The following is a 14205-nucleotide window of genomic DNA, read 5'->3' on the forward strand; positions in this document are numbered from 1 at the left end:
GAATGAGATAATGAATTCAGAGAACCAATTAACCTACTTCAGACTTACAAAGGTCCAATTCAAATGTTTAAAAAACTATTTTGGAGTTTGATTTGTTTTTGGTATACATCTATAGATCTATTTAATTTCACTTTTCACACTGCAGAGAATGTAAGGCAGCCTATATGTACTGAAGTTAAAAAAAAACTAAATGAAGAAAAATAAGTAAATTAGAATAGAAGGCAATAGCTAGAGAAGTATCAGATAGATAAGAATGCTGATCATGGAGCCTATATAACTGTAGGATTTCATGAGTCCTTGGATGCTGGTCCTTGAATGTCCAGATCATTAAACACAAAGAAAGACAATGCTTTGGCTGTAAGTAGTCTGCATCAGCTCATTCAGATGGAGATTTAGCTACTGCGTTTTAATTATAATTATTCATTGGGCACACATGAGATTTTATTCTGCCCTGACCTGGTCATGGATTCCTTTGTTGGCTGGAGATGGATTACCACACTCTGGTATCCTGTTATAAGGATGGGCTTCATTATTTTTGAACGAAGGACGCACATGGCTTCTTTGACACTTACAAGATCAAATGACAGTCTTAATCTTTTATATCACTATCAATTTGCCTAATTGTACTTACTTAATTCTGACTAAATGACATCTAGTCTCTACCATCTGTCAAGTAGTGCCAGCTGGGAAATGGAACTAATGTAGTCTGCCCCAAAGAATCTACTTGTCTCCTGACTGTGCACACTGTTAAGACTGCTCTTTCCTCTCTTCTACCCCATGACTTCAACGGAGTGAAGATCATCTTTAGGTGTGAATATAGGTATTCTTGGGTAGAAATACTTTCAGACGCAAAGTTTATTCAGTCTATAACTTGTGATTGAACAGACTCTAATGCTCACTAAGTGCTGTTTTAGATACTGAAGTAACCAAGTTTTAAAGTCTGTTGAAACCTTTTAACTTGTAGTAAATCAGTGAAAATTAATTTGGATGGATCTGGGAGACCGCCTCTTCTGAGTAGAGTTTAAGAAGCAGTGTTGTCAAGGTTGCCTGGAGGCAGGAGTAGCATGTTCTTTTCTCTTAGCCAGTCAGGCCTTTTAGTTCTAAAGTCACTTTATGTGGGCAACCCATAAGTGCATCTGTTATTATTATACAAATGTAAATAAATGTGCCAATTATCAAATTTATATAGATACATAATTTTGGGAAGGAAGCAATTTAGAGTAATAATTTAAACTTGACATTTGGTACTTACCAGAATCACTGCCCTCCCTTAGATTTGAGTAAAACAATAGATGAATCTCATTTAAAATTTTCATGTTGCTGAAATCTCCGAGCCTTTACTTTTTGTCCTCATTTTTAGGGATTTATCCCTTTTTACTTGATGTATGTGTGTGTTTTGCCTGAATGGATGTATGTGCAGCATGTATGTGATTAGTGCCCATGGGGGCCAGAAGAGGCTGCTGGGAAACCAAACCAGGATCCTTTGTTCCAGCAGACAGTGCTGAGCCACCTCTCCAGCCCCTTCCATTCTCATTAGTCACTCTCCTCTAGGAAACGTCTTTGGGGACATTGTGTGCATTTAGCAGTTTGAGAGCTCAGGATTTTTACAGCGCTTCTCTCCCACAGTTGGAAAGAGAGAAGTATGGCCTTGTATGCCATACAAGTTTTTTCAGGGTTACTAAACTACAACTCTCTATCTACCCAAAGTAGTTTTATAAATTCTATCAGTACATTTCTATGGTCTTTAAAAAAACAAATCAAATTTCAAATTTCAAAGGAATTTCAAGTTGCTCGTGAAATAGTTACCTGCCAGTGGTTAGTATGTGGCGCTTTGCAGAACTCCTAAGACCAAGTGGTCACCTCACAGCTAAGTCATTCCTGAGCATTCATCGACAGGGAAGGCTCAGACCCAGCTACAAGATCATTCAAATGCTCTAAGAGCAGGGTGAATAGTGGGAGGATACCGGTGACCTGAATTGAGCTATAGGACCCAGCTTGGGGACTCTAAGTGGAGTCAGCAGGTGGTGAAGCTATTACTTTAGAGAACTATGGGAGGTTTTTTTTTTGTTTTTTTTCTAATGAGACATGGGGAAGTGGGAAGGTACGATCTTGGTGTGTTGACTTTGAAATGACTGTAGAATGACAGCATAAAGACATTTATTTGGAAATAAGTATTTCTTTGGAATTTGAGAAATGGTGGGCTCTGTGAAATCAGAAAATATTTAATTTGGGATAGAAGTGTAGATTTTTGAAGTCTTGTTTATATGAGAATTGAAGGTTTCCATTTGCTGATTATTTCTCCTGTTTGCCTTGTTTAATTTTGAAGGAAAATAATAATTGGACATTTCCTTTTTCTGCTTCTCCTACTTAGACATATGTCGCCAACATTCTGATTGCAGTGAACCCATACTTTGATATTCCTAAAATATATACTTCAGATACAATAAAGTCATATCAAGGAAAATCTCTTGGGACGATGCCACCTCATGTCTTTGCAATTGGTAAATTATAATTTAATTCTTGTCTTTTCTTATATCGTACAAATTTACTTGATTTTTAAATTGTTTTGAGTCCCTTAAAAGATCTCAAGGTATTCATTGTCCATGGTACTGTGTTATATAAGGATCTTTTTATGCAGCTGTTTACTATTCATTGAATATATGCACCCTCCCCCACCCTCCCTCACACCCTGTTCTCTCCTGCTTCTCTACCCACCCCCTCTGTTAGTTCACCTTGTCCCCTAGATAGCTCTTCACCTCTACTTTGACACATGTGATTTTACGTTTTTATATAAAATCTAGGAAGAGAAAACACGAGACTGGCTCAGGTTTGCTTAATTTGATGTTCTCCAGTTATATCTACTTTCCTGAAAATGATGTCGTTTTGTTTCTCTTTATGGCTGGAAAATTTTCCGTGGCACATTTTCCTTATCTGTTCCTATGTTGTTGAACACCTACGTTGGTTCCAGGACTTAGTTGTTGTGAATTGTGCTGTGGTAAACATTGGTGTGCAAGTACCTCTGTGGTCTCTTGACTTAGAGTCCCTTGGGTAAATACCCAGGGTTGATAAATCTATTGTTTTTCATTAAAAAAAAATTATGTTTATGTGTTGGCGGGGGTGGGGGGTTGTGGGGTGGTGTTGCATGTGGCAAGGTGCGTGTGTGGAGGTCAGAGGACAGCTTGGAGCAGGTCATATGTGGTGGTCAATTTGTTTCTCTTCTTTCACCTTTACATGTGTTCCAGGGATCAAACTCAGGTTGGTGGACTTGCATGGCAAGTACTTTGCTGAGCTATGGTAACAACTTTATTTATTTATTTGTTTATTTTTTAGTTTTTTGAGGAACTGTTGTACTGATTTCCATAGAGGCTGTACTGGTTGACATTCCCACCAGCAGTGTATAAGGGTTTCTTTTTTGTTTGCATATATTAATTATGCATAAAGTTTTTCATTATGACATTTTCATATATGGCGCATAATGTATTTTGATGATATTCACCCCATTACCACTCCCACTAACCCTCTTTCTGTTCCAACCTCACCCTTTCTACTTTCATCTTTTTTGTGTGTGACCCAATGGGTTTAATTAGTTTTGTTTACAGGAGTGTGGGCATCTTATCATGGCTATATTACTGGAGAAAATGTCTCTGCTTCCCTATCAACCGTGGACTATGCATAAATTCTTAGGAAGAGGTGGGGCTCTGTGAGCGCTCTCCTCTCCATGACAGGGTGTTTTTTATCAGGCCCAATGTTGTGCAGATAATCATAGCTGATATGAGTTCAGGATTGGGACAGCCATGTCATTTTTCTTCCCATCCCTTTCTCTGGCTCTTATGTTCTTTCTGCTCCCCTTCTTTGAAATCTTTGTGTATTCTAGATATTATTTGTTAGATATCTAGCCGGAAAAGATTTTCTCCTGCTCTGTAGGCTGTCTCTTCCCTTAATTAATGTCTCCTTTGCCATGTAGAAGTTTATTAATTCCGTGAGATCATATTTGTCAGTTGTTGACATTCTTTGCTGAGCGATTGGAGACCTCTTCAGGCCCATTCAGAAAGTCTTTGCCTAAGCCTATATCTTGTATTTGACCTACTTTTTCCTCTAACAGTTTCAGAGTTTCAGGTTTCACACTAAGATTTTTCATTTATTTGAAGTTGATTTTTGAATGGGGTGAGAAATAAGGATTTAGCTTCATTCTACATGTGAGAGAATGTCTTTTCTCTAGTGTATTTTTTTTTTTTTTTTTTGGCACTTTTGTATATAAAAATAAGGTGGTTTGTGTCTGGGTCCTGCATTCTGTTTTATTGATCTATATGCCTGTACTATGCTGTCTCCTCCTCTTCCTCCTCCTCCTCCTCATTATTATTATTGGTCTGTAATGCAACTTGAAATCAAATATGGTGGTCTCAACTACTGTTCTTCTTGCTTGAGATTGCTTTGGCTATCTGGGATGTTTTGTGTTCCCATATGAATTTTAAGAGTTTTTTGCTACGTATGTGAAGAATGACATTGGAATGACATTTTATGGGTATTGCTTTAAATCTGTAGACTGCTTTTGGTAGTATAGCCATTTTCATAATATTGATTATTTCCATCTAGGAGCAAGTAAGGTCTTTCCACTTTTCTAGTATCTCTTTCAATTTCTTCTTCTCAGTGTTTGAAAGTTTTCATTGTAGAGTCTTCCACTCCCTTAGTTACGTGTTTCCCAGGGCATTTGATTTTATTCTTTGAGGCAATTGCACATGAAATTGTTTCCTTGATTTATTTCTCAACATGCTTGTTATTGGCGTATGAGAAAGTTACTGATTTTTGTGTGTTTATTTTGTGTCCTGTCACATTTCTGAAAGTGTGTCTTAGCTCTAGGAGTTTTCTATTGCATGCCCTAGGGTCTCATGTACAGTCATATCATCTGTTAGTGTGGATATACTGACTGATGTTTCTATTTGTGTCTCTTTTATTTCCTTCTCTTTTGTTATTTCTATAGCTCAGACTTGAAGCACTATGTTGATAAAAGTGGAAACTCTTGATTTTAGTAGAAATACTTCCAGGGTCAGGCAGTTGGATTACAGGTAGAAGGAAAAGAGAGAGGGGAATACACCAATCAGACAACCTAAAAGAGTTCCAGGCCTAAGGTGGCTGAGATATGGAGACTGTGCTAGCATGTGGTCTGTGGGAAAGACAATCAAAAAGAAAACAAAAAAGGGAAAGAATAGATAAAGTGAAACAAAAGGAGGGGCGGAGAGAGGGAGAAGGAATGAGATGGGGAAGATAAGAGATCAGAGCGACAGGTAGATGGAGACAAAGGACAACTTCAAAGGGAGAACTGGTGGAGGTGGAGTGTGAGTGCCATCTCCCCAGTGTCGGTGGCAGGGCCACTTCCCAGGCCCTCAGACTCCTGGCACACCTCTGGGCAGTCCTTCATGGGTCAGGTCCCAGACACTGGTCACACGCCTGGCCAGTCCTTCAGGTGCCTGCTTGCAAATGCTGTTCTCCTAGTTAGTTTATTATTTAATAAAAGATGCCATGCGTTGAATACATATTTTTCGAGAACTGTATGTCTTTTGGGTGTATTAGTGTTGTTAGGAGCATGTATCCTACACAGGGAGGGCCTGAATACCTTTGTAGTTAACTCATGAGCCAGTCATGTATTATTTATCAAATGCCTGTGCCCTCTGAGGTGTGTCTGCCCCATTGAAAGTAGACATAATAAAAGATGACTTAATAATACTGTTTTTGAGAAAGAGGGAGAGGGAGAGACTGACTCTCAAATGCACCAGGCTACCTCTGAGCATAATATGTAGCTGAGGCTGACTTTGAACTTCTGATCTTCCTGCCTCTACACCTGAGTGCTGGGATTGCCAGTGTGTGTCACCATGCCTAGATTTAATGGTATTTATCAATCCTTATGATCAACCCCATCACAAAGATGGTCTCTTTTACAGCTCTGAGACAAAGCCTCCTCCTCTCTTAGCTTGGGCATCACTTGTAAATATATTACCTGGGCCAGACTGGAAATGTTTTGTTGTTGTTGTTTTGTTTATTTGTTCTGTTCTTTTTTTGAGACAAGTGTTTTTCGGTGTATCCCTGCTGTCCTAGAACTCACTCTGTAGATCAGACTGGCCTCGAACTCACAGAGATCCACCTGCTTCTGCCTCCCGAGTGCTGGCATTAAAGGCGTGCGCCTCCACAGCTTGGCAAGACTTGAAGAGCTGTTATAGCAGGCTTCTTCCCTGCATTATCTTGCAGCATAGCTTTATAAAATTACAGTATTTCAAATGACCGAGAAACCTAAGTGGGAAAACAATAGTGTTTGTATTGACTTTCTCAGCCTCTCATCCTGAAGATCCCAGTTTGGAGGCACAGAGGGGTGGAGCAACTGATCAAAATTATAGCGTACGTTCCACTTGCATCCTAACACATTCGGATGTGTTGGCTAAGCCTTTGTTGTCAAAAATAGCCAGCAGCTGGGCATCTTGTTTTGGCGCTCTTTTCTGTGCAGTCTGTTTCTCCTTAGACGTTACCCTGTACTTGTGTTTTGGCTTAACTAGGTTTCACTTCTAGATTTGGTTATTGTGTATAGACAGCTAAACATGCTAGCCAGAAGCAGTGCAATACTTGACCGACTTATGGTTCTCAGATGCTCTGGTGAACATTGGAGCATTCTTTTCTTAGTCTACAAAATGCACAGTCATTAGAATCTGAATATGATGAAGCTTGTCACTGGGGAAAGTTAAATGCCTAAAATGAAAATAAACCAGCTTTTGTTTTTAGCCTTTACTACTGACAAGGTGTTTAGAATGACAATATAAGGAAAAGTGTAAGAAGGCCTTTGCAGATGGGACAGTGGGATGCGTGTGCTGCTTATGGTGTTATTTGTCTGTTCTGTGTTACTACTGAATATCTCTCCTGAAGAAGCAGGATATTTAGCTCACACCCTGGGAAGAGAGGGTCATAATCCATAGCATGACACATGCTCTGTGGTGTGGACCACCTCTTGGCTGCATCCCCTCATGGCACAGAGCAATGGTTACAGGAGTACATAATTGTTCTCCAACCACAAGTAGAGGCTCCGAGATCATTGTTGAAGAGTGGCCAGAAAGAATGTAAGAACAGAGGTGGTGGATGACTCTAAGGACACAGTGGTTTTTTTTGGATGCAATTGGAGGTACCAGACTTGCTCTTTTTATAACAACTCTCTTGTTAGAACTCAATGTGTCAGGGGAGAAACTACCTTCTCAGAGTATGTCTCCAGTCACCCAAGGGCCTCTTACTGGGTCCTTCTTCTGGAAGGTTCTTCTGCCTTCCAGTAGCATCCTTTGCAGGCAGCTACTTCAGTCACAGTGGACTGGTGGGAATACCCATGCAATATTGCTTGTAGCTTAGTCCTAGAGGAAAAGCCATTTGTAAAGCTATTTTTGCTTGTATGGGTAGCACATGTTTAGGTTAAAAAATAATTGTCTTCTTGAGCCAAATTGCCTTGGAACCAATTTGTTTTTTAAAGTTTGCTGTGCAAAAATGAGTTCATGATGACATTTTCATAGGAAATTGTATCATGTATTTTTCTCGTGTTCTCCTCTTCTTTATCCTCTGTTGTCTCCCTGTCCTTTCTTGCTGGCCCCTCCTCTTCTCAAGTTAGTCTCCCTTCTGCTTTCAAGTCTCAGGAGAGAAAACGTGATATTTATCTTTCTGAATGTAGCTAATTTTGCTCAATGCTAAGATCTCTAGGGGAACTAATTTTGACTTCATTTTAAGTTTAGCCACATTAACAGAATTAATTGTGTTTAGTTTGTTCAATCTAAACATTTAAGACATTACAGCTCCAATTCTTATAGAGTAAGGAAGATAGCTAAAAATTCTATATAAATAATGCTGAGTCAGGGAGATTTAAAGCAGTTAAAATTTGCCTGTCTTAGAAATGTTAACAAGTTCTATACAATTTTTGAATTTAATAATACAGAGAGCAAAATTCCACAGACTTAGTTTTAAAATATTTTCATTAACTCTTTGAGATTTTGTACATTGTATTTTATTTGAGTTCACACCGTCACCCATCTCCTCCCAGATCAACTCCCCATTCCATCCCCACCCTACTTTGTGTCTTCATTTTTTTCTTCACAAAACTACATTGAGTTCTGTTAGTGCTGCCTATATACTCTTAGGTATGTGGCCATCTGCTGGAGCATGTTAGACCTACAAGAGCCACACTCTTTAAGAAGTTAACTTTCCCTCTTCTGGCAGCCATTAATTACCAATAATTCTTCTTCTAGCGGTGAAACTTCATGCCTCCCTCTCCATGCTGGGCTTTTGTTGGCCTGAGCTTGTGCAGGTCTTGTGTGTGCTGCCACAACCTCTGTGGGTCCATATATGCAACTGTCTTCTTGTATCCAAAGCTACCATGTCCTTATAGTCATCTACTGCCTTTGCTATTACAATCTTTCTGCCACCTCCTCTGCAGTGATCTCTGAGCCTTGGGAGGAGAGCGCTGTGATGTAGTTGCTCTATTTAGGGCTGAGAATTCCACAAACAATTACTCTCTGAACCTTGACCAATTATGGGAATCTGTGTTAATCACCATGGAATGCCAAAAAAGCTTTAGACTGGAGAGATAGGTCAGTGGTTAAGAGCCTTGCTGACTCATCTTTGGTTCCAAGCACCCACATAGTAGCTCACAACCACCTGTAAACTATTGTTCTGGAGGGATCTGATGTCTTCTTCTGGTCTCTGTGGGCACATACATATGTGATACACTTAACATAGATCCAGTCAAAACATCAGTACACATAAAATAAAAATAAATAGGTCTTAAAAAAAGAACCATTTCTGATGAGGTTTGAGAGCTGCAGTAATCTGTGGGTGTAATGAGAAGTCGTTAGGAGCTGGTTTAATATTATATTTTATTAGCAGAGTAATAGTAGACCACTCCTTAGATCCTATGATCTGTAGAGCCACAGGTTTTTGGTTCTGATAACTGTGCCAGCCATGGGTTTCATCTGGTGGGGAGGGCCTTGAGTCCATGCAGAAAGTGGTTGGTTACTCCTATGACATCCATGCCACTATTGCGCCTGTGGGCCTATCGTGCCAGGCTCACTGTCCTTGAGGTTTGCAGCGTCCACATCTGCATAAGACTGGATTGCTTTTTTCCTCCAGTAGCATGCATAGCACCTCCAGGAACTAGGAATATTAGCCATTAGGAATGAAACTTCCATTCAGGTCATTACCAGTTTCATTTCTCCATGTTTTATGACTCAAGTATATGATAGAAGGTCTTACTGTCACATTCTAGAGGGTGACCAAGAGCAATGACAATCTGCAGGTAATATTTGGGGTCTCTGGGACCTCATTGGTTAACAATGAGACACCATATTTCTAACATTGGGCCTTTTATTTGTTAGCCTGTAGTATCTACTAGGGGGCATTGCTGCCCCATTAGAGGGTAACTCCACTTAAGCTCTTCATCTATGTGTATGTTTATGTTTTAGGAAGCTTTTGCAGTAGTAGATTTTCATGACTGTTTTTAGAAAGTTTTTAGTGTGAGTTATCTCTCCCCAAGTTCCCTCCTTTACCTTGCCCTCCCATTCTCCACTCCTCTCTCCTATTCCCTCCTTTATTCTGTCTTCCCATTCCCTACCCCCATTTAACCATTTTTATTCATTATTCCCGTATGTTACTGCATCCTATTTTCCCTCACTGGAAGCCTCACTTCCTGATGGTCCCCTACTAATTTCTTGACTTCTGTGGTTATTCCAAATGAGGCACACACATCAGAAGATTCAAGGCTAACAGCCAACAAATTAGAGAAAATATGTGATATTTATCTTTCTGGGTTTTCAGCTGTTAATAAAAATGCAACTATAAAATTTACAGGTAAGTGTTTGGAACTGGAAATAATCACTCCATAGATGTATTTTTTTCATTTGTTTTTCTCTCTCACAATGGAATCACTTGCCAAATTTCTAAGCTCATTCCTTCTCGCTTTTCACTGGGGACCTCATTAGTTATGCACAATGAGCATTTTCTGCCTCTCTGCAGATCTGCTCTGGCATGTGGGGAAGCTGAGCCAAAGCTCAATGTGGAAACAGTCTAGCACAATCTTGAGATGTTTGAATTTCCTGTTACTTGTCTGTTAGGAACACTGCGAGTAAATAGTTACAAAACCTTTTTGAACACACATTCATGACTTCTCTGGGAGTAAAGGCCCCTGTCGCAAACTCTTGTCAATAACTTAGCTTGCTATATTACTGTATTACTTTGCCTCCAGCTGACAAGGCTTTTCGAGACATGAAGGTGCTGAAGATGAGCCAGTCTATCATTGTGTCTGGAGAATCAGGGGCTGGCAAAACAGAAAATACCAAGTTTGTTCTACGGTGAGTGTTTAGCTGATCTGAACTGTTTTGAGCTGTCTGACATTACTTTTATGGAAAAAAAGTTTAACACTAAGTTTGCCGATTTCCCATTTTGAAGTTCAGTGACGCCAAGCACATCCACATCATCACATGCATGTCATTGTGTTGTTTATATTCCTCCTCTCACACAACCTGGGACTGTACTCATTAAACAGTGCATAAATAAAATATTACTCCCCCAGATGCTGTACTCATTAAATAGTACATAAATAAAACATTACTCCCCTAGAACCATTGTTCTTCTTTGGGTTTCTGTGAGTTTCTCTAAGTACCTTGTTTAAGCAGCATCATACAGTATTAATCGTTCAGTAACTTCCTTATCTCATTTAGCTCAGTATGTGATTCACTCATGTTTGAGCTGGTTATAGTGACATGTGCCTATATGTACGCACGCACGCACGCACGCACGCACGCACGCACGCACGCCCTCAGTTTCTTGGGAGATTGAGGCAGGAAGATCACTTTCATTTCAAGAGGATGGGAGCCTAGAGAACTTAGTAAGACCCTGACTCTTTTTTTTTTTTTTTTTTGGTTTTTCGAGACAGGGTTTCTCTGTGTAGTTTTGGTGCCTGTTCTTGAACTCGTGTTGTAGACCAGGCTGGCCTTGAACTCACAGAGATCTGCCTGGCTCTGCCTCCTGAGTGCTGGGATTAAAGGCGTGCGCCACCACTGCCCGGCAAAGTGTTTATTTTTTTATATTTTGTGCACTGGTGTTTTGCCTGCACATATGTTTGTGTGAGTATGCTGGATCTTCCGGAACTGGAGTTACAGACAATTGTGAGCCAATGTGTGGTTGCTGGGAATTGAACCCAGGTTGTCTGGAAGAGCAGCCAGTGCTCTTGCCCACTGAGCCATCTCTCCAGCCCCCTGACTCTTAAAAAATATATAATCACCCATGTTATAGTATGTGTCCTATGTTATGGTATATATTAGAATTTCCTTCCTGAATTTTAGGGCTGAATAAATTTCATTGCAGGGATTTATTGTATTTGTACACATATTGATAGGTAGTTGGGTTGTTTCTGCCACTTGGTCATTGTGAATAGTGCAGTTTTGAGTGTGTGTGTGTGTGTGTGTGTGTGTGTGTGTGTAATGACAAAGTATTTAAGAAGATTGACTTTTAATACCGTTGCATACCTCATGGAATACTTTGGAAGAAACAAACATCTTATATGGAAGGCAATCTCTACTTGTAGAAAACTGGCTCTGATATGTTATTTCTTGGAGGATTCTCTAAGAAGTTATTGCTAGCTAGGCAATGAGGAACCCAGGAATGTTCCTCCAAAATCCAAATGGACAATTCTATTCTCAATGTTGGTGCTATGAAATAGCTTTGAAACTACTTTTTATTTAGACTTCCTCTTATCCCTTCTCTTGTCAGATCCCCTTTTCTACCATCACAGTGAGCTCTCCACCCTTGGTGTATAATCATAACATTTTAAAGGTGGAAGGAGCATTACCACAGGACTATAGTTTCATTCTTTTATTTTAAATACTGTTAATTGTCTCATTGCTGTGACAAAATATCAGACAAGAGGGAATTAAGAGAGGAAGGGTTCATCTCAGCTTCTGGTTCAAGGGTTCAAATACACCATGGTGGAGAAGGTGTGCTGGCAGAGGCTGGTCACATAGCATCCGCCGTCAGGGAGCAGAGAGGGATGAGCAAGTGCTGTGCTTAGCCTTTTACATCTTCTCCATGTGCTCCAGGATGCCAGCACGTGGAATGTTGTCACGCACATCCAGGGTGGGTCTTCCCACCTCAATTAGCTAATCAATACCAAACCCTCACAGACCATGGCCATAGACCTATCTTCTAGGTGATTCTAGGTCCTATGGAGTTGATGCTCAATGTGAATCAGCACACATATCCAAGGAAGTTAAACCGAGTGGCGAAGAGACTGCCAGGACAAGCACATTCTGAATTTTTATTAATATTGTTCCTAACCTATTACAGTTCTTAGTTTTTTCATGTTGGAGTTCTTTATGAAAGTTTCTATTAGTTATAAAAATGTATATAGTTAATTAAGTTAAGTAGTTATTGAGTTACTTACGTAAATCTAGTTGAAAACTTGTTATTTTGACAAGAATATTTCCAAAAAGCTTGAAAACATAATTCCATGACCTTCACATGCCTGCACAAGACATAAATAAATAAAAATATAAATAAAACATAAATATAACTATAATAAAAATTTAAAAACATTACTAAACAGTTACAATGATGATCCATGTTTCAGTTTGATATGTACTAAATAGTAAGTTTATAAATATATTGTACTCAATTTTTTTTTAATCCTGTATTTTAAATAGATACCTGACAGAATCTTATGGAACTGGTCAAGATATTGATGATAGAATTGTTGAAGGTATTGTTGATTTTATTTTTAATATTGAGTATCTCCAAAGTTAACTTAGAAAAATCTTGTCTGTGGTCTACAATGTTTTCCTCCCAGAGGTGTAAGAGACTTTCCATCTCCTATAAACCTTTGCTCAAATACTGCCTTCTATTGTCTTTCTCTGCACTGGAGGCTTGTCTCCTAGATGACTCTAGATCCTGCCCACTTGTCAATCAAAAGTAAAACCATGACAGTGGGTAAACATTTAACACTTGTGGAATTTGACATTACTTCCATAGTAATATTGTTCCATATTAATATTTCTAAAAGCACTTATTTATCCATCATTTTCTTCAAATATTTTCCCTATGGAGATGTAATATGTATATTGCTTTATAATTTTCCTTCATAACTTTCTTGTGATTTTTTTTGATGAAGTATTTTCATTTCTTTTTCAATAGCTAATCCACTTTTAGAAGCTTTTGGAAATGCAAAGACTGTTCGTAACAATAATAGCAGTCGATTTGGGAAATTTGTAGAAATTCATTTCAATGAAAAGGTAAATGAAAGTTGCTTTTGGGATATATTTGGGAAGTGTTGTGGTAAGTGTAAGGGTCTTATTAGAATTGAAATTAGTATAGTTCTTTGTAAGATTATTATTTTTGTAATTATTATTATGTGTGTATAGTTGTTTTTATTTACAATGACTTTATAATTTCTATTCAGTTTAAAATCAAAATATTGGATTTGACTGCATTATCATGGCTTTGTAGATAATTCTTTCTTATACTTCTTTTGTTGTTTTGATAACATGTAATAATGTACACATTTATGGGGCACAGCATGATATATATAGTGATATGTATATCTGTGGATCTGTGTAGTCTGTAACGATCACATCTGGGAAGTTAGTGGCTTCTCAGCATGAAGTGAGTGTGATGGCAATCCAAGAGCTCTTCAGCAACTGTCTGTGGGCTGCTGTGGACACAGCCCACTACAAAGTCAGTTCTGATTCGTCAGAGGCTCAAAAGCTGAAAGGATCAGGGTAGAGATCAGATAACAGTGTTTAAAATGAAGGATGAATTGTAAAAATACTCAAAGCTTATATTTTAGATATTTCTTTGTAATAGTTGATAAATATTTTAATTTATTATTTAAATATTTATTTTACTATGTTTGTTAGAATAGATTAAATTAACATTAAGTTATATTTCAATCCTGTAGATGCAAAAATGTATTTTCTCTTTTGTCTTTTAGAGTTCAGTTGTTGGAGGGTTTGTTTCTCATTATCTCCTAGAGAAGTCTAGGATCTGTGTTCAAGGCAAAGAGGAGCGGAATTATCATATTTTTTATAGGTTGTGTGCTGGGGCTTCAGAAGACATTAGGGAGAAGCTTCACTTGAGTTCCCCAGATAATTTTCGGGTAGGTTGAATGAAAATACATTTTATATGAGGTTTGCAAATCCTCTCAGT

At 38.7% G+C, this 14205-nt stretch overlaps 1 protein-coding gene across 10 annotated transcripts in view; it reads left to right on the forward strand.

The window, feature by feature from the left end:
* The window catches only part of Myo6 (myosin VI), a 142855-nt gene that overhangs the window by 68679 nt on the left and 59971 nt on the right, over positions 1-14205 (forward strand). For all 10 annotated transcript variants that reach the window (XM_037207800.1, XM_037207802.1, XM_028879837.2 and 7 more), the window contains exons 5-9: positions 2372-2501; positions 10253-10358; positions 12708-12763; positions 13195-13292; positions 13991-14155. In XM_037207800.1, coding sequence (XP_037063695.1) covers positions 2372-2501; positions 10253-10358; positions 12708-12763; positions 13195-13292; positions 13991-14155 — 555 coding nt within the window. The remainder of the gene's footprint in view (positions 1-2371; positions 2502-10252; positions 10359-12707; positions 12764-13194; positions 13293-13990; positions 14156-14205) is intronic.

The sequence above is a fragment of the Peromyscus leucopus genome, chromosome 7 (genome assembly GCF_004664715.2).
Source record: "Peromyscus leucopus breed LL Stock chromosome 7, UCI_PerLeu_2.1, whole genome shotgun sequence".
Classification (NCBI taxonomy): domain Eukaryota; kingdom Metazoa; phylum Chordata; class Mammalia; order Rodentia; family Cricetidae; genus Peromyscus; species Peromyscus leucopus.